Source organism: Schistocerca nitens, chromosome 8, assembly GCF_023898315.1.
Source record: "Schistocerca nitens isolate TAMUIC-IGC-003100 chromosome 8, iqSchNite1.1, whole genome shotgun sequence".
In the NCBI taxonomy this organism is placed as follows: Eukaryota; Metazoa; Arthropoda; class Insecta; order Orthoptera; family Acrididae; genus Schistocerca; species Schistocerca nitens.
Window position 1 is genome coordinate 66,492,258 of NC_064621.1, and position 25,612 is coordinate 66,517,869.

At 41.3% G+C, this 25,612-nt stretch overlaps 1 protein-coding gene across 1 annotated transcript in view; it reads right to left on the reverse strand.

The window, feature by feature from the left end:
* Positions 1–25,612, reverse strand: part of LOC126199389 (sodium- and chloride-dependent glycine transporter 1) — a 629,023-nt gene that overhangs the window by 55,231 nt on the left and 548,180 nt on the right. The window contains exons 8-9 of the mRNA XM_049936308.1: positions 24,631–24,868; positions 11,306–11,434 (exon numbers count right to left, since the gene is read on the reverse strand). Coding sequence (XP_049792265.1) covers positions 11,306–11,434; positions 24,631–24,868 — 367 coding nt within the window. The remainder of the gene's footprint in view (positions 1–11,305; positions 11,435–24,630; positions 24,869–25,612) is intronic.

Here is a 25,612-nt window from a genome sequence, read left to right on the forward strand (position 1 = left end):
TACTGTTTGTGTTCTGGATAAAGACATTCGCATGCAACTGGACACTGGCTCTGCAGTAACTCTCATTAATTCTTGCACGTATTTGGAGTTGGCCTCCCCTTCCTTGTCTCCAGTTACGTGAAATCTGAGAACTTACAATAAACAGAAAATTCCTATCATTGGCCAGTTTGATGCTTCCACTGCCTACAAGTCTGTTGTTAGGCCCCTCACATTTTATGTGGTGGATCATGCGGGCACTGAAAACCTGTTCGGTTATGATGCTTTCCAGTTGTTCGGGTTCTCCATTGATGATGATGTGCACCTCATATCTGAGGATATTCCGTATCAACAGGTGGATGGATTGTGTTCTCAATTTTCGTCCGTGTTCTCTGCTGGTCTGGGTCGTGCCAAGGATTTTGAAACCCACATTACTCTTAAACCTTCAGCTCGCCCTAAGTTTTTCCAGGCACACCCTATTCCGGTGGTGTTGCGTGCACCTGTCAAGGCTGAGATAGACAGGTTAACAGCTTCAGGGATTCTCCTTCCTGTTACCTCCAGCGAATGGGCATCGCCAATCATTGTGGTTTCTAAACCAAACGGGAGTCTGTGATTGTGTGGTGATTTTAAAGCCACTGTCAACGCTCAGAGCCTCATTGACACTTATCCTCTTTTCCGTCCTGAGGAGTTATTTACCAAACTCGCTGGGGGCCAGTTCTTTTCCAAACTTGACTTATCGGAGGTGTACCATCAGTTGCCGTTGGATGCTTCTTCCAAGGAATTTCTCGTCATCAACACTCCTTGTGGGTTGTATCAGTACCAGCGGTTACCATTTGGCGTTGCTAGCACGCCGGCCATTTTTCAGCGGTTTTTGGAACAGCTCACGGCTTCCGTTCCCGGCTGCATAAATTATCTGGATGACATTATTGTCACGGGGGCCTCCACTGAGGAGCACCTTTGCAATTTGCGTTCACTGTTTCAGGTTTTGCATTCGGCTGGGTTGAGGTGCAATCTGGACAAGTCACAGTTCTTCCAACCCTCCATTGAGTATCTTGGTTTCCATTTGTCCCATGAGGGTATATGTCCTCTACGTCAGCACGTTGTGGCCATTAACGCTCTACCCCGGCCATCTACAGTCAAAGAACTTCAGGCGTTTCTAGGCAAGATTGCTTATTATCACAAATTCATTCCATCCGCGGCGGCGGTAGCTCATCCTCTGCATCAGCTGTTACGCAAAAACGTCCTTTTCTGTTGGTCCGACGAGTGTGAGCAGGCTTTTGTCCACCTGAAGGTTCATTTGCAGTCGGTGCCTTGTCTTGCCACATTCCGTCCAGGTCAGCACTTGGTTCTGGCGACTGACGCGTCACAGTATGGGCTGGGGGCTGTTCTCGCCCATCGGTATGAGGATGGGTCAGAACGACCCATTGCCTATGCTTCCAAGACCCTCAACGATGCGCAACGGCGTTACTCTCAAATCGAAAAGGAGATGCTCACTATCATTTATGCTCTAAAAAAGTTCAGCGTTTTTTTGTATGGTTCTAAGTTTCACCTCATCACCCACCACAAGCCGCTGGTCTCTCTGTTCAGCCCATCGGTGTCGCTTCCGGATAAGGCAGCTCACCGCCTGCAAAGTTGGGCCTTATACTTGTCTCATTTCCACTATGAGATTCACTATCGCCCCATGGCCCAGCATGCCAACGCTGACGCATTGTCGCGATTGCCGACGGGCCCGACTTGGTTTTCGATCGTGATGAACTACTCTGTTTCCACATTGATGAGGAAGAACGTCGTGCGGTCGAGGGTTTTCCACTTACAGGTTGACAGGTCACATCAGCTACTGTGCGGGACCTGGTCCTGCGTCAGGTGATCGGTTTTGTTTAACGGGGTTGGCTGGACAGGACCAAGGGCCGGGCATTGGATCCCCTTTGCAACTACCATGCCTTGTGCCTTCATCTGTCTGTTCGTGATGGTGTTGTTCTTCTGGCCACGGATGGCGCATCTCCACAGGTCGTGGTGCCAGCCTCTCTTTGCAAAGATGTTCTCAAACTGTTGCATGAAGGCCATTGGGGTATTTCTCGGACTAAGTCCCTGGCCCGCAGGCACGTTTATTGGCCCGGTATTGATTCGGACATCACCCACATGGTTGCTGCGAGTGGTCAGCATGCTCAACAACTGGCTGCACCTCGTACAATGCCCTCTCTGTGGCCTGATCCGGCACAGCCATGGGAACGGGTGCACACTGACTTTGCCGGCCCCTTCCTCGGTACTTATTGGCTACTGTTGATTGACGCCGTCTCGAAGTTTCCGTTTGTTGATCGATGTCCGTCGCCCACCACTGTGGCGACGATGCTGGCTTTGTCCAAAATCTTTGCGCTAGAAGGTCTTCCATCCACGATCATCACGGACAACGGCCCTCAGTTCTCTTCGCAGGCCTTCCGTGATTTTTGTACTGGACAAGAGATTCATCATGTTACAGCACTGCCTTTCCATCCGCAATCAAATGGGGAGGTTGAGCACCTTGTCTGCACTTTCAAGAGCCAGATGAAAAAATTCCTTAGTGATTTTTCCACAGATGATGCTCTGCTGCAATTTCTGAGTTCTTATCGCTTCACACCTCTGGGTGATCGCATACCTGCTGAACTCTTGCATGGCCGCCAACCACGAACTCTACTGCACCTGCTTCACCCTGTCAGGCCTTGTACTGTGTCCCCTAGTGCAGGAAAATACTCAGTGGGCGGCAACATGTGGGCACTCGCCCTAAATGGATTCCAGGGGTGGTCAAGGCTCTTTGCTGCCGCCGGCTTTGTGAAATACGTATGGACGACGGCATGGTTGTTCACCATTACGACCAGATGCGCCCACGAGTGGTGGTCACGCCGGTGCCACCGCCTGTTCCTTTGCCTCCACCAGCCTGAGAAGCCAGTCCTGTCGCTGCGGCCGATCTACCATACGTGTTGATGCAGCCGACGTCGCTGCCGCTTCCGAGTACGCCGTAACCGGCCCCAGTCGCGACGCCGCCTTCTCCGGGACCCATCTCGCTGGAGCACACCCACAGGTCCACGACACCTATGGATGCTGCTCCGGAGTTTTCACCCATCATCTCGTCCAGGAGGCATGTTCCACGCACGAGCTTCCGTCCTGGACATTTCCGACCATACTCTCGTGTCTCTCCGCGGGATCTTCTCGGGGCCTCACAAGAGGCCATGGATGTCTCCGTACTGTCCATGTCTCCAAGGAAGTGAGTTTTTTTTTCAAGGGGGAAAAGTTTTGTGACAATGCCCTTGACATTTAACAGTGCCGCCACGACAGTACGCGCAAACGGCGATAGAGGCGCTCCGCATCTCGGGAGCGCAGGAGCACCACCTAGCTACGAACGGCGCCGGTCGCATGTCACGGCACGGCAGTCGAATGACAGATACTGAGTTGTTCGCATGTAACCAGCTATTGTTCTACGTTTGTATATCCACACAATTATTGGTGATTAAAGGTTATAACAGAGATATGTCTTATTGTTAGAAAACTACATATAAAGTTTCTAATATCACACTTGTATTTATTCATGATCTTTAGAAATAAAAAGTAACTTATTTTCTATTTGATATTTTAAACTTATGTGCCAAATTCCAATCCATTATTAATAGTCACATTTTCATCCAATGAGCAATTAAAAATAAATGTTGTTATCTACATTTTATCTTAATTTTGATGCAATGTTTCTTAAAAACATTCCAATTTTAGTTCAAATTAAAGCAAAAAAATGGACAGTAAAATTCTCAAAATTTTGAACATTTAACAGTTTTTGGGTCTTCAAATCTTCAAAGTCAATTTTTTCTAGTGTTTTGTGAAGTTCATTTACTTTAGGAATTTCATGTCTTGGCACTGACATTTAAATCCCATAAATATGAGAGACATCAAGAGGACAGAGCAGTCCATGAGGTCCCCTTGTTAGTGTCTGGCTTACTTTAGTTGTTCTTGCTTTAGTGCTGCTTAGCAAATGCTTCTGTCGTAAATATTGTCAAACTAAAAATTGAAACACTCCAAATTTCTAAAGTAAGGAACAATGATGGAAGGTCAACATAATAACATGTAACAATGATAGGAGCATTAAAAATCTAAAAAATAAATAATAATAAATAAAAAATTTAAAAAATGCTCCAAAATAAACTGAAATGCATCTTATTAATCACTCCTGCAAATTACTTGGACACCTAAATTTTGAGACTGGAACTTATTGGTAACGTAAGTAAAAATGTTGTTCATAAAATAACCTCCATAACAACAAAACAGAGTGTTACTGTCCTGCAGAGGTATCTATCACTTATATTTTATGATACGCACAATAACAGATAACTTCGACACAACAAGAGACTGGGTGCAGACTTACTACAAATCATCATTTCTGAATACAAATCAGAAGATAAATATAAGCAGTACAATTGTCAAAACTGCTGGTTTTTTTTTTTTTGTCAAAGCCTTAATTTTTTTTGTATGGGGTGTAAATTGTTTGGTTGTTGCCATTTTAAGCATATGTTGCGAAAATGCAGCAATTACTAATGTTACTTGGTGGTTCATGCAGAAACTGTTCACTGTATTGTTTACTTGTGGATTCCTTTATTAATTCCACAAGTTGCTTTTATTTCATTCCTGAAGCATATATACAAGCTACCCGAGAAGTGTTTGTACCTCTCTTTACTTTGTACAGTTGGGGAAATAAACAATTGTGATTCTTCCATCTCTTCTGGTGAATTTTATAACAAAATAGCTAACAGATGTATTGTCAGATTTTATTGTACAAAAGGCACAATATTTCAGCAAGAGGTCCTGCTGTCAGCAACACCAGGTCTTCTGATGAGCTGATATGTGTGTGTGTGTGTGGAGGGGGGGGGGGGGAGTCAGTTTGGGGAAGCCTTATATTCCCATCTCCACTACCCCCACTGTCCATATGTCACTGCATGCATTTAGGTGATAGCAGCAGCAGCCTTGTCAATCCCACAGGTCAGTTCTTTATGTCTGTTTAAAATTCCATTGATGCAGCTAATTAAACCAAGAGTGGGGTACCAAACTATGTTGAGTTTATCATGGTTGACAAGTTGGTCCCTGGTTTGAATCTCAATGCACTCCTTGCAAATGCTGCACAAGTAATGAGATGGTGGAGACAGAACTCTGGTGTAGTTGTACTCCACGTCATGTATTTTGGAAAGACTTCTACAGCTGCAAACCACTTTATTACCTGTATGAGAGACTGGATTGTTGGTGTCATCTAGACTACTTCTGACGCCCCACAGAGCACACCCACAGGCTGATAAATATTGAAATTTGAACATCTTTTGGAGGAACCACCTAGAGCAACTCCTTTCAAGACTATCATCAACCTGACCATCAGTGAATTGGATAGGAATGTTACCTTAGCCCTGGAGAGGGGCCTCAACATTGCACTCACACCAGCTTCAGACAAGGGCAATACTATTGATATCCTTTCTCACAAAGATTATATTGAGAAGATGTGGAGCCTGTTGTAGGATGAGATGTACCAGAAGACAGATAGTGATCTGACCACAAAGACAGAGAAGATATAACAAAGCTATGTATATGTGCAGTACAGGCATATTGAGGGGTCAGGATGGGCAGCACATTCTCGTTGGTACTGACTAACTTGTATGTAGAACATATCAAAGATGAAGCACATGAATCACTATCACTGAAATCAACCTGCTTATCCTGTATACTGGTATCACATTTGTAATATGGACACATGGAAGACATGGGCTAAACAGATTCCTTAACACCTCAACTCCCTTCCACAAATATTAGATTAATGATATAGACTGAAGTAGACATTAAGCTAATCTTTCTGGGTATCATGATGAAGAGGAAGGCAGATAGATCTTTGGATCACAGCATATACTGCACCCAAAGACTCACACTGACTCGTATCCACATGCCGGCAGCTACCACTGTCAGCACAGAAAACTGGTGTACTTAAAACCCTAACACACAGAATATGTATGCTCTTTGAGCCAGAGAAGGCACTCTTCAAGAAAAATGGCTTCACTGATGGACAGATTCAGTAGGCACTATATGAAACTCCTGCTTCCCTAGCTTCCAGACTAGGGAGGAACAGGAACAGAGAATTTCCACTGTATTTGTGCCACACATGATGGCATTATTGGGGAAAGTAAGATACACCCTCTAGAAACACAACATTAAGACTTTCTACCCATTCACTAAGACACGAGTGTTACCAAGGATGATCTTACACTTCACAAGGCCATAGTGTATCAAATCCTCTGCTGGTATGGCACCATATGAAGGTGTCAGCAGAAGAATGTGCTAAACCTTAATTTACTAAGAATTGGACTCATAATTTTATGTGTCTCGTTTCGAATGTGCCACATGCTGGTTAAGTAGTGGTTCCCTAAGTATCACTAGAGACCACTATCTACTATGCATTTTTTGTATTATTGAATTTATGTTCTTGTCTTTGAATTTAACCACACATATAAACTGCAAAGTCTCAAAATAAACCCTTGTATGTTAGCACTTTCTTCTGTTCACAGACATGCACTGTTGAAGACTGCTGCTGAAAACATCAGTGATATACTCATTTCATGCAGTCCAAAAAGTCAGCAGCCAGGAAACATTGCCTTTGTGAAATGCATGGGGTGAAGTACCACTGCACCAGAGCTCTGGCTCATTACTGGAACTGCATCATTAAGGAATCAATTAAGATTCAAGCCAGGAGCCAACATATCAACTGTGACAGATGCTACAACCTTAGTACAATTTAGTTTAATTATAATCAAGAAGGAAACTTTTAACAAACAACCTTAGTACAAGTTAGTTTAATTATAATCAAGAAGGAAACTTTTAACAAACAAAGGGAACTGACATCTGGAATTGATGGAGTCACTGTAGCCATGAGACTGAAACATGGTGTGAGTAGCAGACAGCTTGCTGCAATCGACACATTGGCAGCAATGCACTTCTAGGAACCGACTGTGGATGGAACACTGCAGGAAAGTGGTAGAGGTGCAAGCAACCTCCATGCCACCAGATGATCATTTTATCAGTACACCTGGTGATGGCAACATGACCAATACTGAAATATGGTTCCCTTTGGGCACAAACATCTGGCAGTCCACTTGTATATTATTTCCTTAAATAAATAGTTGTTTTATTGATAACTCTCATCTGAAGCTGACAAGGAGCATTGTTGTCAATATTATGTTGTTTTGTTTTAGTATTGCTTTATTTCAGTAGTGGTGCCATGGCTAATGTGAGTGGATGTAGTCACACTGTTGAGGAAGGATTAGTGATGAGGGTAAGGGTAATTGTGGGTGCTAGAACATCCACAGATATGAGATAATGAGCATTTTATAGGTTGCTTTGAGAAGAACCCACTTCATAAAGCAACCCTGCCTAATAGGGAGAAATGTACTTTTGTTTCAAACAATGGAAAATCCAGGATGGAATGTAACAATATTATGAAAGGAAAGTTGCTACTTACCATATAGTGGAGATGCTAAGTTGCAGATAGGCACAACAAAAAGACTGTCACAAATAAGCTTTTGGCCAGCAAGGCCTTCATTCAAAACACACACACACACACACACACACACACACACACACACACACACACACACGACTGCAGTCTCAAGCAACTGAAGCCACATTGTTTCAGTTGCCAGAGATTGCAGTCAAGTATGTGTGAGTTGCATTTGGTGTGTGTGTGTGTGTGTGTGTGTGTGTGTGTGTGTGTGTGTGTGTGTGTGTGTGTGTGTGTGTGCGTGTGTGTCATCTATTTTCGACAAAAAAGGCTTTGCTAGCCAAGAGCTTATTTGAAACAGTCTTTTTGTCATGCCTATCTGCGACTTATCACCTCCACTGTATGGTGGGTAGCAACTTTCTTTTCATAATATTGTACTTTTGTTTCAGGCAGTTTAAAAGACAGACTACACAGTGCACACAGAAAAAAACATGAGAGTAAACATGTGCTGCTGTCACTTAATCAAATGAGCAGTCTTCAATGATATCCACTAGCAAAAGAGCATCTGAACTTCAAGTACCATGAACAATAATGCACAATATCTTTAAAAAAAGATGTTAAAATACAAGGATTTAGACTGATGCTTGTGAATGAATTGTCTGACAACAACATGGAGCAGCAAGTTGCATCCTCCCATGCTTTGTTAGCACAATTTCAAAATGCCGTACCTTGCTCACGAGTATTACCTTCTGATGAAATGTACAATATACTGCAGTTCACATATAAGGAACGTGATTTTCTGCTCTAAGGATAATTCCCATTATGTGCAGGGGTTTGAAAGGAAACCACTTCATATAATGATATGGGCCAGGATGTCATGGCAACCTTTATTTGGACCACATTTTTTTGAAGACTAGGTGGATAGAACATGTTATTTGGACATGTTGGAAACTTGATAATATTCAGGTTGAACATAAGGCAGTCATGGATCATACGTGTTTACAGTAGGACATAGATCCAGCACACACATTTATTCACGTGATAAACAATTCTGAGGTTGATGGACTTGTATATTATTTCCTTAAATAAATAGTTGTTTTACTGATAACTCTCCTTTGAAGCTGACAAGAAGCATTGTTGTCAATATTATGTTGTTTTGTTTTAGTATTGCTTTATTTCAGTTGTGGTGCCATGGCTAATGTGAGTGGATGCAGTCACACTGTTGAGGAAGGATTAGTGATGTGGGTAAGGATAATTGTGGGTGCTAGAACATCCACAGATGCATGATTCAGCAACATCTTCAACACTAGTTCAAATGGCCAGCATGGATCCTGGATCTCCCCATGCCAGACAACTCATTATGGGTTACAATCGAGTATAGGTGGTTCAATATTGGTACAAGATTAATGAAGAGTTATGGAAAAGTGTTGAGGAAAACTTGTAGCATTAATTCCTCAGATGCTCTGCATGATGGCGCACATACAGGTCTGCTGAATACATAGTTTTTATGTACTCCAATATACAATATAGTGTTTTAACCCATGTATATAATACAGTATTTTGCACTTTGTAGGGAAGCAGCCTACTCACGCCGTAATAAACTCACATCAGTCTTTCCATTGTGTGCCAGCCAGTCCATTGTAACTAGCTCTGACGTCATAAATGTTGCACAATACTTTAAAAATCAAGCAAATAACCTAAAACTTTTCTAGCATGTCAGAAGTAATACTAAATTAATGTGTGTTGAATATCAGTTCGATAACTTTAGCCGTTTTCGAAATTTGGACGTTTTTCTGTAAAAATCATTGGCGCAACAGAAAAGAGCTAGAGACTTCAAAATTTATATTTAGATTCATCTTTCATAATGATTTAATAAAAACAGTACTTTGGATTTCACAAGTTAAAATTTTAGTGGAAATTCATGATTTTCTGGTTTTCGTCTCAAAACTTAAGGAAGCAAGATAGATTACGTAGGCTAATAAATAAGGCTAGGATGTTTAGATTTAAATAGGTTGGAAATCCACTATAACTATGAAGATGTGAAAAGTTTCATTTGAATACCTATAAAATTATAGCGATAGCGTATCTCCAAAGGGCCAGTTCAGAGCTCATCTACTGCGTGCAGTATAATTAAATTAATTCTCTCGCCCAAAATATTTAACTTAGCCACGTTAAAATTTTATTATTAATACTTACCTGCGTGCTGAATGCACATTTAAATTAAGAACTTCATCGGCCATCAGCAAGAGAAGCTATGATTTATTCGGTAACTTAAAGTGGTGCATTACTAACCCAGCGGCTAGTCGGGAGAGCCGATTTGATCAGGCATTCCCTTAGCCGTCTGCACCGCAGCTTTATATATAAGAATGCTGCACGAGGAAGAAAGGCCCCAGTTCTCTCCAGATGCTGAATAACACGCCATCTGTGTCGGGAGTCGCGTCGCGTCGGTATCACTGCTACAAACAGCCTCGGATGCCGTATTCAGTTACTCGAGATGCGCGTAACCAGGAAATCATTTTCAAGTGAAGTGTTAATTCTGGGATGATTTTCATTATCTAGCTTCAGTTTGCGTATTGTCGTATTTTCACGTGCCGTCGCGGGACAAACATTCTACCAATTATTTAGCGTGGCGTTTGATGAAACTAATCATCAAATTATGGCGAGCATTCATTTTAACATTTAATTCGGACATTTATAGTTGCATCAGCACATTAGACTCTGAACTGCTCTGTTAGTTAGGTTGTATGGATACCTGTGTTTTTCATATGTGACTTTCAGAATATACTCAACTATTTTGGAATATCGTTTTTGATTATAAATCCCGGACAATCTCCTAATTCCTCAGAGCTATAAGCTGCAGCTATAATTGTATTCTCAGATGAAGTGGGCACTAGGAATTCCAATTACAGGCTTCATGTTTTGCTAATCACTTTCTGGATGCTAAAGTGTAATTAGAGAGCCAGTGTTGAGAATGGCGAAAAACAGCTTAAGTAACATTCTAAATAATAGGAACTGATTTTACATTCTTCAAACATTTATACAGCAACCATATTTTCCTAAAAACTCGCCGCCCCACAACTTGACAGATTAAAAGGAAACAGTGGTTCAATAGGTGAACGTTATGACAATATGGGCATATTTTAGTCACAAATCTTTCTTCTTCTTCCTTCTGTAGCAATCAATTCAAGGAATGGATGGCAGCAGTCCTTAAATCACAAATCTAATCAAAATAAATAATCAGTATTAAGATAGGTTTTTACTCACTACAGAAATGAGGTGTTGAACAGCAGACAGGCATATTATTTAATAGTAGACTAGATTTAACAGTCCACTATTAAATGTGTCTGTCTGCATTCAACGCCTCTTCTATGTGGTCAGCAGCAATCTGTCGTAATACTTATAGCATTATTTCATCACAGGTTCTCTTTTATACAAAATAAAGGATAATGTGGTCAACAACAAAGAGTAGATGAAATTCACTATTACCATTAAAAATTTAGTAATATCTGTTTGACACTACGTGTTAAAAACTAGTAAAAATTATTTGACTCATCAATAGTAATATGTTCAAATCAGAAAATTAAACAATTGCTAATGTTTATTGGCAATCATCTATAGTTTTGTCACTCTCAGATATTGTAGATGTTCACCATGAGATAATATTTTAGAAATGGGTTTCATACTTAATGCTAAGTAACTTTGCCCACATGCTTATCATTGATCTTGTTTCAGATATGAAATGGCAACATAAAATATTGAGGATACAATTTTGGTATTTACTGAACTGATGCAGACAGTACACAGTTAATAAAAGTCATCAAAATAGATAAAATAATAACTCACATTTGTTGTAAATATAAGGCCACCAAAGTATCCAAAGACAGATACTACCATAACCACCCATATCTTGTAGCCCCTCAGACTCGGAAAACGGTCAAGCAGGGCTGTTGTAACAGTCTCCATTAGAGCAAACTGAAATCAATTATACAAGTAGGGCTATGATAACAGAAAAACAATTTATATTTGAAGGTTAGTAGTATACCACTTTCTACCAGGGAGAAATGGATTATATTTCTTAAAGTTAAGGTTTGGTTCGGAGTTCACTGGGAATTGGAAATCAATGATGAGTGTTACACTGACACACAGTTAAAATTCAGTGTCCTCCTTCTCTCTACATAATTCTTTATTTTGTGTTTGGTGCTCTTACATTTCTTTTTGCTTCTCTCCATTTCTCTCATCCAACCATCCTCCACTCCTATTTTATTTGTTGCCTATTTATTTACTACCTAACTTATAAATCCTTTGGTAATAATTTGACTAAATAATTGACAGTAGAATAACAGAACACAAATCTGCAATAATTGGGATGCTAATATTTCCTGCTTTAAATGTAATCCACTTGCACAAAATAAATACACACATCAAGAAAAGTTTTGCATCACCCTGGTTCCCAGAACTCCTGAAGGTAGACGTTGACTGTGGATATTGTATCACAGACACAGACCCTTTGACTGTTCAGAGATGTCACTAAACCCACATAAAGCTGTAAATATTAGACAGAGGAGGTCCGACAGCTGACCAGTTCCAGTCATTCCACCAGTAAGGAGGTACACGGCTCGTGTTGTCTGTAGGTCAACCATGCCTAGATGGTCAATAGCATGGTTCAATCACATCTGCATTGTTACTTTGTGCCAGGAAGGACTGGTGGTGGTGGTGGTTAGTGTTTAACGTCCCGTCGACAACGAGGCCATTAGAGACGGAGCGCAAGCTCGGGTTAGGGAAGGATTGGGAAGGAAATCGGCCGTGCCCTTTCAAAGGAACCATCCCGGCATTTGCCTGAAACGATTTAGGGAAATCACGGAAAACCTAAATCAGGATGGCCGGAGACGGGATTGAACCGTCGTCCTCCCGAATGCGAGTCCAGTGTGCTAACCACTGCGCCACCTCGCTCGGTGAGGAAGGACTCTCAACAAGGGAAGTGTCCAGGCATTTTGGAATGAACCAAAGCGATGTTGTTCGGACATGGAGGAGATACAGAGAGAGACAGGAACTGTCGATAACATGCCTGACTCAGGCCGCCCAAGGGCTACTACTGCAGTGGATGATCACTGTCTATGGATTATGGCTCAGAGGAACCCTGACAGCAATGCCATGATGTTGAATAATGCTTTTCGTGCAGCCACAGGACATTGTGTTACAACTCAGACTGTGTGCAATAGGCTGCACGATCTGCAACTTCACTCCCAATGTCTATGGTGAGGTCCACCTTTGCAACCACAACACCATGTAGCATGGTACAGATGGGACCAACAACATGCCAAGTGAACGGCTCAGAATTGGCATCATATTCTCTTCACCAATGGGTGTTGCATATGCCTTCAACCAGACAATCGTCAGAGACATGTTTGGAGGTAATCCAGTCAGGCTGAACACATTAGACACACTGTCCAACAAGTGGAGTGAAGTGGAGGTTCCCTGATGTTTTGGGGTGGCATTATGTGGGGACGACGTACGCCTCTGGTGGTCATGGAAGGTGCCGTAACGGCTGTATGATACGTGAATGCCATCTTCTGGCCAATAGTGCAACCATATCAGCAGCATATTGGCGAGGCATTCGTCTTCATGGAAACAATTCATGCCCCCATCAGTCACACCTTATGAATGATATCACTCGACTAGAATGGCCAGCATGTTCTCCAGACATGAACCCTATCGAACATGCCTGGGATAAAACTGTGTGCCGGACTGAGACTCAAACTCAAGACCTCTGCCTTTCGCAGGCAAGTGCTCTACCCACTGAGCTACCCAAGCACGACTCATGCCCTGTCCTCATAGCTTTACTTCTGCCAGTACCTCATCTCCTACCTTCCAAACTTTACAGAAGCTCTCCTACGAACCTTGCAGAACCAGCACTCCTGAAAGAAAGGATATTGCGAAGACATGGCTTAGCCACAGCCTGGGAGAAGTTTCCAGAATGAGATGGTTGGTAGAGTACTTGCCCACAAAAGGCAAAGGTCCTGAGTTCAAGTCTCCGTCAAGCACACAGTTTTAGTCTGCCAGGAAGTTTCATATCAGTGCACACTCAACTGCAGAGTGAACATCTTATTCTGGAAACATCCCCCACGCTGTGGCTAAGCCATGTCTCTGCAATATCCTTTCTTTCAGGAATGCTAGTTCTGCAAGGTTCGCAGGAGAGCTTCTGTAAAGTTTGGAAGGTAGGAGATGAGGTACTGGCAGAAGTAAAGCTGTCAGGACGGGGCGTAAGTCATGTTTGGGTAGCTCAGCTGGTAGAGCACTTGCCCGTGAAAGGCAAAGGTCCCAATTTCGAGTCTGGTCCGGCACACGGTTTTAATCTGCCAGGAAGTTTCATATCAGCGCAACTCTGCTGCAGAGGGAAAATCTCATTCTGATGCCTGGGATAGACTGAAAAGGGCTTTTATGGATGACATGACCCACCAACTACTCTGAGGGATCTATGCTGAATCACCATTGAGGAGTGGGACAATCTGGACCAACAATGCCTTGATGAACTTGTGGATAGTATGCCACGACGAATACAGGCATGCATCAATGCAAGAGGATGTACTGCTGGGTATTAGAGGTACCGGTGTGTACAGCAATCTGGACCACCACCTCTGAAGGTCTCGCTGTATGGTGTGGTTTTCATGAGCAATAAAAAGGGCGGAAATGATGTTTATGTTGATCTCTATTCCAATTTTCTGTACAAATTCCAGAAGTCTCGGAACCAAGGTGATACAAAACTTTTTTTGATGTGTGTATATCCTATTGCAGATCACCTTTTAAATTATTCAAAAACTACATCCTTCACCTGAAGTGGGGGAGTGTCAGAGATTCCATCAGCATAACTGCATCCTTCTGTACACACAGCACGATTCACAAGCAGGTTTCACACAGCATAAACTACAAAACCACATAATTATCTATGAACTGTCTAACACATATCAATCTGGAATACTTTAACAAATTTTGTCATCTTCATACCTTGAAATGAGATCTAACCGATCTAGTAATTTTTCATACTACCTAAGGTACCTTTCTGTCACCTTTCCAACCATCACTGCCTCTTACACACCCCCCTACCCTAGACCAGTTTTCTTGCTACTCATTTCATATCTTCAGAGAAGCACACAAAACACTGACGAAAATTTTTGCCCATTCATTTTGTATTCAAGCCACATTACGGTCCACTAATTTTCTGCCATGCCCGCACCTGCCCCTTCCCCTCTTGTAATTATAAAAATTGCACAAAAGGAGTTTGAAGAGCTGCTCACAGCCGGGGTAAATCAATCTTCCAAAAGCCCCTTGACTTCAGCACTTCACGCCGTTCCCAAGAAGGATGGTTCCTGGTGCTCTTGCAACAACACCTGCACCATACCTGACTGCTATCCTCTACGGACTGCACTAAAGCCTACACAAAAATCCTAGTTGCCCTGGAGGACATTGAGAAAACAGCCATAATCACATCTTTTGGCCCATTCAATAGTGCAATCATGACATCCAGCCTATACGATGCCGCACAGACATGGCAGCAATTTTTAGACAATATCCTCCGAGGCGCATTGGGATGTTTTGACTGCCTAGATGATATACTCATCTACTCCAGGGACCCTACTGAACGCCAGCAACACCTAAATGAATTTTTTCCCCTTCTACACAAAGCTGGAGTGATCCTCAGCATGGCAAATGTGTTTTCCAGTCAAGCAAGATTGAATTCCTCAGGCACTTAAGTCTCTGCTGCCAGCTCCCGTCCATTCCCCAAGACAGTACAGGCAGTAGCAGACTTTCCATACCCTACTACCTCCAAATGCCTTCGGCAGTTTCATCAGCATGGTCAACTCTTTCTGTCAACATCTTAAGGACGTTACTGCCATCCAAGAGCTGCTTACTACAGTACTCTTCCTTGGACCAGGCCATGATTGAGTGTTTTGAAAAAGTAAATGGCACCTCACCAATGTGGCCCTTACCGAGCGAGGTGGCGCAGTGGTTAGCACACTGGACTCGCATTCGGGAGGACAACGGTTCAATCCCGCGTCCGGCCATCCTGATTTAGGTTTTCCGTGATTTTCCTAAATCGCTCCAGGTGAATGCCGGGATGGCTCCTCTGAAAGGGCACGGCCGACTTCCTTCCCCGTTCTTCCCTAATCCGATGAGACTGATGACCTCGCTGTTTGGTCTCTTCCCCTGAACCAACCAACCAATGTGGCCCTTTTGGCCCACCCAACTGCTCCCCTCACAACAGTGGCAGTTGTGAGCCAGATGGCTGTCAGGGCCTTGCTACAACAACGTGTGGACAACGTCTGGCAATCACTCAACTTCTTTTTTTCCAAGCTCTCTGATGCACAATGCCACTGGGGTGCATATGACCATAAGCTGCTCATAGTCCACAAAGCCATCTGCTCTTTCCGATCTTCAGTCGAGGCACATGCATTTACGATCTTCACAGACCAATGCCCACTCATCTCTGGTTTCTACAGATGACATAAATCAGATCTCACCCAGACCTTTTACGCTACAGGAGCACATTGCACAATTCACTACCGAGGTCTGGCATCCATAAAATTGTGGCCCATTGCCTTACCCGCTCCTGTGCCATCATCCAACTCGCAGACTATAATTCCCTGGCTGCTGCTCAGGAGGGTGACTCACTGACACCCTTCAGAATGCCGACTCTGGCCTCAATCTCCAGCTAGGATTCATAACCTGCTCTGACCACAAGATCTGGTGTGATGTCCTCTTGGATCCTTCACATCCTGGTGGTTCCACCGATCGACCCTGCCCCTTTCTCCTTCCTGCCTTCTGAAAACCACATTTGACTATGTCCATTGCCTTGCACACTCAGGTAATCCATACTTCTGCCACCCTCATGAAACAACACTTTTTCTAGTTGGGCATTCAACGTGACAGCAGCAACTGGGCCCAGTCCTGTGTTCCGTGCTAAGATCGGACAGCATGTTCACTCCCCTGCAGCTGCCTTCCCCCCACCCCCCCTTCCCCACACAACACCATTTCATGCACACACACTAAACACTGTCGGCTCACTAACCTCCTCCATTGGATGTTGATATGTGCTAACAATTATCAACAGATTTACATGCTGGCTGGATGCCACCCCTATCTCTGATATTTCAGCTAAAACTGTGGCTGCAGCCTTCATTCAGACCTGGGTATCCCAATTTGGAGACCTCCATGACATTACTACAGATCACAGACACCAGTTGACCCTACCTTCTTCTGATCTCCGATGGCCACCTGCGGCTCCAATTTCCACCGCACCACCAGCTACCACACTGCAGTAAACGGCATGGTGGACCCATGCCACCGCACACTTAAGGCTGCCCTTACATGTTATTCTCCGAATGGTCTGCTACCCTATCTCTAATACTTCTAGGCCTACAAATCACACACAAAACCACAGTCACTCACCATCCCTGGCAATTTTTTGGAGAGAACCCCACTTCCTCCTGACAGCACCATCCCAGGTTTTGTGAAGCAGCTCCAAGGCTTCATGGCCCAGCTGCCACCAACACCTCTGCAACATCATGGTGAGCATCATACCTTCATCCACCGTGACCTCACAGCACGCTATGGGTGGACACATACCAGCCACCATCTGTACTCAATATTTGGCCCCACCTGGTGCTGCAACATGGGGTCAAGATGTTCTCCATTTGTCTGAAAGGGGTGCAAGAACTGTCTCCATTGACAGGTTCAAGCCAGCCTATGTCCCAGAGGCCCCCCTTCACCACAGCACCACTGAGGTGAGTTGCCCCCACCTACTAATGGCCCCAGGCACAGCACCTCTAGTCCTGTCTCGAATACAATGCAGGCCAACACTGTCCTCTACACTGTTCCCGACATGTCATTGCCGATGCCGTGTCTGACTGATGCACCCCAAGCCGATGCTGCCTCTGGTCCACCACCAACTGCCTACAAGATTGACACATCTCCCAGCACCTGGGACCCTGATGTCACCATCGCACTGTCCTTTCACAGCCTCCAGCCGATGCAAACATCGCCCTGGCTCCACCACGGGTGCCCACCACTCCTGAAAGAATGCCATCACCACCACCACTAGTACACCACTGGAGCAGCAACACCATTTCAGACGCTCCCAATGCTGTGCACAGGAGATGCCCATGCCCTTCCTTTCACTGGAAACCATAGCGTGGTCACAGCAGTGACAACTCGTGCATGCCCCCCAGCAAGCATCCTGTCAGCTCCAAACAATCCTCTGCATGGCTGGCACCTATGTTTCCCCCTCAGAAGGGGGGGGGGGGGGCACTGTGTGGCATCTCCTTCCATTTGCCTCCACTTGTAGCAGCAAACGATGGGCTGCACTGACTGTAAACAAGTGAAAAGTGTCTACCAGTCAAGGTATTACCGCATCTCCCCAGCAGCCTCACTGATCACTCCCACTGCATGTAGATCTTACACTACCAAGCTTTCTCGATGCTACACATGCTGAACTGTTGCTTGGGCAGTCTCTTCTCCCACTTTGATCAGGCACCATCTCCTGGTTGTGCTCTCGGCAGATCGTCCCACGCTATGCCACATGCCTTGCATCGTCATCTGCTGTACTTTGCTAGAGTATGTGTATACAGCACAGTTTTGCACCTGCATCCAAGGTCAGCATTTTTTGTGGTCCACTTAATGAGAGGAGTGCTACTGCATCTTCTGTGGCATCTTCTCAAGCCATGTTCCCTTGCGAGGCTTCCCTTGACTGTGGCTGTACCAAGCCCAATGTTGGACGTCTGGTTCATCCTGCTGATATCAGCACCTGGAACACTGTGTGCAGTGTGGTGTACATAGTGCAGTGTGCGCCAGGCAAGTTTATTACTGTTGCATCCCTGACCATTTGGCACCCCTTTACTGCCAAGCACGTCACTGAAGCGAATCTTCTCATGCTGTCAGGTGACGCTGAACAAAGTACTGCAAACTATGCATGGTCTGCCCTCTTCAAGAACTCTGCCACAAGCAAGGACCCACCGTGATTAAGAGATAGTAACTTATTAAATTTTATTGTAGTTGTTAGCTTCTAGGAATACTATCTCCAAACCAGCTCACATGCCTCTTTTGGCACATCTCATCACTTATTGTTGTCTTTATTAAATAGCAGGCCTCTTTATATATGTGTGCCCCTAAGGGACATAGAAGGGAACATTTAAATCATTACTTCAGGACCTAATATTTTTGCAAGATTCTTCTTTCTCACTTTTCTAAATCTTCTAACACTGTTGTGCATCTTCATAAAAGTGGTGTTTCCAACCCACAGGGGGCTTCTGATTTTACAACTGTATTATAATTCCTTAATTTAACATCACTAGAAAGACACTTTTTACTGTAAAGCCATCTAACTTCCATGTATGCTGTTTCCTTCTTTTCAGTTCTGATTTTAATTGCTTCTTTTTCACTTTTTATGTTTATATTTTGACCCAGATATTTAAAGTTGTCTGTTTTTGTGGTGTTGTATACTTGATTTATAAAATTCCTGATGAGTTACTCTAATGGTAATGTTTTCTATCTTTTCAAACAATATTTGCAGACCTGCATTTTCAGCTATCTCCTTCAGTAGTTCTAGTCTTTTCATTGCATTGTCTAAGGTTCAATTTATTTTTTCTTTTGATCTACCCAGCTTTGTGAAGTTAATTAATCTTTGGTTTTTTCATTTATTTTCCATTGTCTTATAACTTTTTTCAGAACACAACTGAATAACAAAGATGGCAAATGCCTCCTTATCTGACTCTTGATACAATTTGGAAGGGACTAGATTCTGTGTTTGTAAGAGTTTGTTTAGTTATTTCCAGAGTTTTCCTATCTACTGAAAATTCCTTCAAGGTTTCAAGGAAGGAGTCCATCTATTGAAACATATGCCTTTTTTTAAATCAGCAACTATAAGCACTATTTTTTATTAGATATTTTCATGTAACTAATTATTTGTTTAAGGTTTAGGGTTTGCTGTGGACAGGATTTGCTACTTCTAAATTCAGCTTGATACACTCCAGTTTGTTTATCCAACTGAGCATTTTATTTGTGCAGAATGAGTTTCAATAATATTTTGTATTCTAAGGGTAGTAATGAAATTCGTCTGTAATTTCTGATATCTGTTTTGACCCCTTTTTTAGAAGTGGGTGAGTTAATGCAACCTTCAAGTTTTTTGAGATTGTTTCAGTGCCTCAGACATAATCTGGTTTTTCTTTTGTAATTCTGATAATGAGATCTTCAACAGTTTTTAGAATTTCTGCTGTGAGACTGTCTTCACCTTGGGCTTTATTAGTATTATTATTGAAAGTGCATTTGTGTTTTACCATCTTGTAGATAATTAGTAGAAAATTTTCTGTGCTAGGCTATGAATACATACAGCGAGCAGTATCACATTTATTTACCATTGGTTAGTCACCATTAGTCTCAGGTAATCAAAAATAATGTTTGTTAAATAGTTAGTCACAGTTAATCAGGCATAATTAGATTCAGTTGCAAACAGTCACTATTCATCATCAAATCATAGATTTAGGTTAATAATAATAATAATAATAATAATAATAATAATAATAATAATAACGTCTGAGAAAGTAAAGATAATAATAATAACCAGTGCTTCCCAACCTTTTTTGGTTCCTGACACCTTTAAAATTTCAGAATTTTTCTGCAGCACCCCAAGTCAAACATTGGTCCCTCCAATGAAACTGAAGTGCACAGTTGGTGATGTTAGCTTAAAAATATAATTATGAAGCATATATTTTAAATTTATAAATTATTTAGTGAACAGATTTACCATTAATATAATTAATAAGATGAAGGAGCTTACTTTTCTCTACACAACTTCTAAAATTGTGGAATCAGATTGAATATATCTATCCTTATTCCTGTTCCACATTAATTATTGAATATTCAGAACTGCATGGTATATACTTTACAATGGATCATCAACATTATTTAATTGATTTTTATTCATAATCTCTGTCTGTCTTCATTTTTGCACCAGCCCAGGGTATCACAGGACAGATTTGGGAAGCACTGGCTACTGACCTATCATTTTTTACTATTGGGCAATGTCAAATTGAGGTTGATTGTCATATCAGAACTATTGATAAAATAAATGCAGACTGATGGAACTTCGAATTCCTTAAATGTCACCTTGTTTGCTGAAAATTCCTATCATCATATTTTATATCATCAACACAGGCTGAATGAGGACTTTAAACAACATTTGCAACTTAGTAATAGAAATGTGCACCATTTAGATAATCAATGAATTCAAAAATCATACAGACAAAATGATTACATAGAATACCAAAATGAAGGAGATAACATAGAATAGACAATTAGTAACAGAGCAATTCTAGGAGTGGCACCTAGCAGAGAGGCAATAAGAAGCCTGATAAGAAGTTTTCAATCCAGCTGCCAGAAGGGACTCAGTCAATGGGAAATCTGTCAGTGAACACTTATTTTGCTTAATGGTTGGAATAGTTTATAGTGAGCTAATGATGTTCACCTCAGTCATTAGAAATAATATTCCAGTTCTGTTTCCAAATGCTTATTGATCATAAATTTATGAGCACATTAATGATTCGCTTTCAGGTTAAATTGAATAAAAATTGGCATAAGCATAAAGGTTACCTATGTGAAATATGTCACAAGATGTAGTTTAAGGGAGGTGGTGGTGGTGGTGAGGGGGGGGGGGGGGGAGTGTGTGTGTGTGTGTGTGTGTGTGTGTGTGTGTGAGAGAGAGAGAGAGAGAGAGAGAGAGAGAGAGAGAGAGAGAGAGAACTGTGGAATGAGTCAGAATGTGGTACAAGGGTACTAGTGAATTTTAGTGCCAATTGTCTAAATAAGTCAAACATTACTTGACATAATAAATAAAAAAATTATTGGATTAAGTTATATGTAGTGAAATTCTAATTTGAATGGCTTGTATTGTCTGTTATGCAAAGAAAAACAACTTTTTGTTATCAATAAGTGCACATTTGGAAGCCACAAAAAATGAGCAGATGTATCAAGATGGATACAAGTTAGTATCACATTGCTGTAAGAATAACATGGAGAAAGAGTGGAATAAAACCCAGATGACAGATCTAAAAATAACTGCACTGAACAGGTCTTCGGGTGCTGTACTTGAGTAATACACTTTCAAACTTATCAGATAGCAGATCAACATTCTAAGGTCCCCAGTGCAAAATGTTTAAGACTTTACTGACAAATCACAGACAGTACTAATAAGCCTTAGTAGAAGTAGTTGTATGTGGAGATTTCAACAATAATTTCATCTTCGATAGTTATGACCTAGGGCAAATTGAGTTAATGGTGTGCAGCTTCAGTTTGCACCTCACAGAAACATTCCCAGCAAGAATATGAACACATACGCAATGGCAATTGCCAATTTATTTCTAAATTCAACTGTGTTCCATGAAATAGATGTACCCATAATAAATGTTTTATCTGACCATGGTGGTCAAATGACATCAACGAAGCACTCCCATCAATGAAGTTGAACTAATAAGGGAAAAATTAAAATATCACAGGCAGTGTGGCCACAATGGCCAGAGACAGTGGCCATATCTGTGTAGGTTGTGCTCGTGTAAATGTGAGTGTTTTTGGCTTCAGAAGAAGGCCTTTTGGCCAAAACTTTAACATTTTAATGAATGGTCTTTTGGTTATGCCTGTCTGCGACTCAACATCTCCTCTGATGAGTAGCTGTCTTGGCTTTTTATAACATTACTGTTATATCACAGAAAGGTATACACTGACACAGACTACTCTGCAAGTATTTACAAGTTGAAAAATGGGAAAAATTTTACCAACAGCACACAGTAGACGACAAAATTCTTACACACTATTAATCCTGTTTCCCTTTAAAATCATCCACAGTCAATTAGTGTGAAAGCTAAAAGAAATGGCGGCTAAAATCTAGAATCAACGTATTCTGTGCCAGGAAGGGAGAGGTTAATTTATTACCAATGACTGACCCTAGTCTAGACTTAAAATTACTACAAGTAGTACTGCAAAATCCGTCACTGTGTCATCAAAAATGCAAAAAACATGTGCAGTGCACATACTAAAAACAAAGCAAAAGACAATTTGGAGTGTTACTAGCTACAAAATGAATAAATCTGATGAGGTGAATGATATTCAACTCACTGATGACAGTACTAGTGAGACAGATGAGACTATATTTAAAGTGTTGATTATTAAATTCAATGAATTCTTACTAAAAAGTACATGAAAACACATGGTCAAAGGATGGTCATCAAAAGGAGATCTGTTAAAACATTTACAAACAGGCATCATATACTCCACCACCAGACATCAGTTTCATTAAATTATTTGTTAATTAGAGCACAGAAAACTTTATGTCACTAAGAAGTAGTTACTGTTCTTGGCATGACGGTACTTCAATCAAAGTCCTAAAAAATATGCCCTTTGAGAGTTATCTCTATAATTGAGTCAAAGCATATTTCCTGAATGATTGAAATATGTGTTGGTAACTTTCATTTATAAAAGCAACAGATCTCTAATTAAAGGCCCATCTCACTCCTTCCTGTATCATCGGAAATTGATATGAAGAAAGCTTACAACAGAATATTGAACCACCTCTCTGAAAATAATATTTTAACAATACCTTGCACTTCTACAAAAACAACTTATGATATCACGTGCCCAGTTACAGGAGAACCAAACAAGATAAAATATTCGCCCAGTTACAGGAGAACTAAACAAGGTAAAATATTCTGCTGTCATTTTCCATGATCTAGCCAATAGCTTTGATTGGGTAGATCATAAAATGGTGCTATGGAAACTAAAGGCAGTCCCCTTACATATATGGGGTCCTGTCTTAACAAGAAAACAAAGTGTTACACTAACAAATGATATATCAGGGAAAATACTAAATTCAGTGTTCGGAAACATGAAATACAGTGTCCCTCACTTTTCCTTGCTTGATCTGCTCCTGGTCTTGGCTTGGCCTACATAAACAATTTATCTGAGACATTGAAGGACCCTTAAAAATGGTTGCTGACAACAAAATTATACTCACAATCAGCCCAAACATACCCATACCAAGAGAACAGAGGAACATAAAAAGACAGACTCCAACTCTGCGCATTATTGTTTGGACAGCAACCAAAAATATTCCATACATGTCAAAATACTGTACTATTCATGAGCAAGAGGAGATATACTTTCAGACCTTTTTGGAAGGGTCACCCAGAACTGCTGCTGAAAAACTTAACAGCCACTGCTATCTCACCACGTCTGGATTTGCCAAAATATCTAAAGGAGAACTACGTTTTATCTCAGTCCCATGTAATTTGTATGAAACACTATCCTTGAATAATGTGAAAATTCCTGAAACAACCACAACTCTCTGTTCAATAGTACTGCCAACACTGTGTAGTTAGAAACACTATATTTTACCTATAAACTACCACACAGTACTCCAACAATGTCTCATATCAACACTTAAATTCTTTGTTGTACCTACATTTACATCAATACTCTGTACACTACTGTGACGTGTGTGGCAGAGGGTATTTCCCATAGCAGATCTACCAGTTATTGGGCTTCTTCCCATTTCATTCACCGATGGAGCACAGGAAGAATAATTGCTCAAACACCTCAGTGCCCAACTTTACTGTCCACACAGGAGTGATATATAGGGGGTTGTAATATATTTCTACATTCATATTGTAACATTTTGGTTTATCTTGAAACACTAATTAACTTATTTGATGGTTACAGATTATTTGATTCATTCATATTAGGTGATACATACAACATAACTGAAACAGTGACATTAGAAAATGAACCCATAACCCAAAACCTAAGTCATGTAAAATAAAACACAATTTTGTGAAACACATGGAAAAATGTGTCTTTTCTTGTATAATTATTTACAACATTTCACCAAGAACCACAGTCAAATCAGTAAAAAAAATTACAGGAACTTAAAGGCAAAATGATGATCTCAAGGGCAGGAAATTAAAAAAAAAAAATGAAAATGACTTTTTTATGCAGAAGTGTAAGTTTCTCAGCAGTGCTCCTCAAGATACTAATACAGAGAAACATTGACTGTGAGTCATGAGAAATAATACGCTAATAATACATTTAAGATACACACAGACAAGAGCAGAACAACTGCAAAAGTCTCATACCTGTGAGTCGAGGCCCAGTGTAAGTAACATCACAAAGAAAAGCAAGGACCACAAAGGTGAGACAGGTAAGTGTGTCACCACTTCTGGATAAACAATGAAGGCTAGCCCTGCACCCTGATCCACAACTTTTTTTACTTCCACATTCAACTCATGAGCAAGGAATCCAATCACAGAAAAAATGACCAGGCCAGCAAAGAATGACGTCAGTATGTTTGATATGGCCACAATAAGCGAGTCCCTGAAATACGTAAGACATCATTAATTAGGTGTAGATGTAAAGTATACATTTGACAGCAATTTAGCATCTGTCCCTATAAATGTACAACAAAATATATACTTATGCTATACTCGCAACTTACATACCAGAGTAAAAATCTAGTGTATTACATCATTGATTGGAGTAATAACATGTGAAAGCATTCATAATAACAATATTTGCTGAAATTATTGTACAGTCAGACACATTTAAAAACAAACATCACTGTTGTGATTTTAGGAGTGTCCTTTATGATAATTTAAAAGGAAATAGGAAGGAAAAATTTGTGCAAAGACATTGAAATATGAAAAGCAAAATTAGGTTAATGAATACATTAAAGATACATAAGGGAAACAGAAAGTAAAAGATTGGGGTTTAAAGTCAAGACTTAGAATTCATGGCACTGAAACAGATAAATAGGGAAGGCTATTTGGCATTCTGTGTAACAATGGGGTGAAAATTAATTACTAATGACGTCAACACAAATGGTCAAATGACATGCTATTTCCTTTATATTACCCTCTATCTGTGATTGCCAATTTCACATAGAAAATTACTATAGACAACTAATCGGTTCTCCACACAAAGTATTATAAAATCTGGTGCCCCAGTCAAAGAAGCTGTTAAAATGTGGACCAATTAATCAAACCCTCTCATTGAACAATATATTAACAGTTAGTGGTTGCTCAAATGACACTGATGAGCATTAGGAAGTGTTTCAGAGGA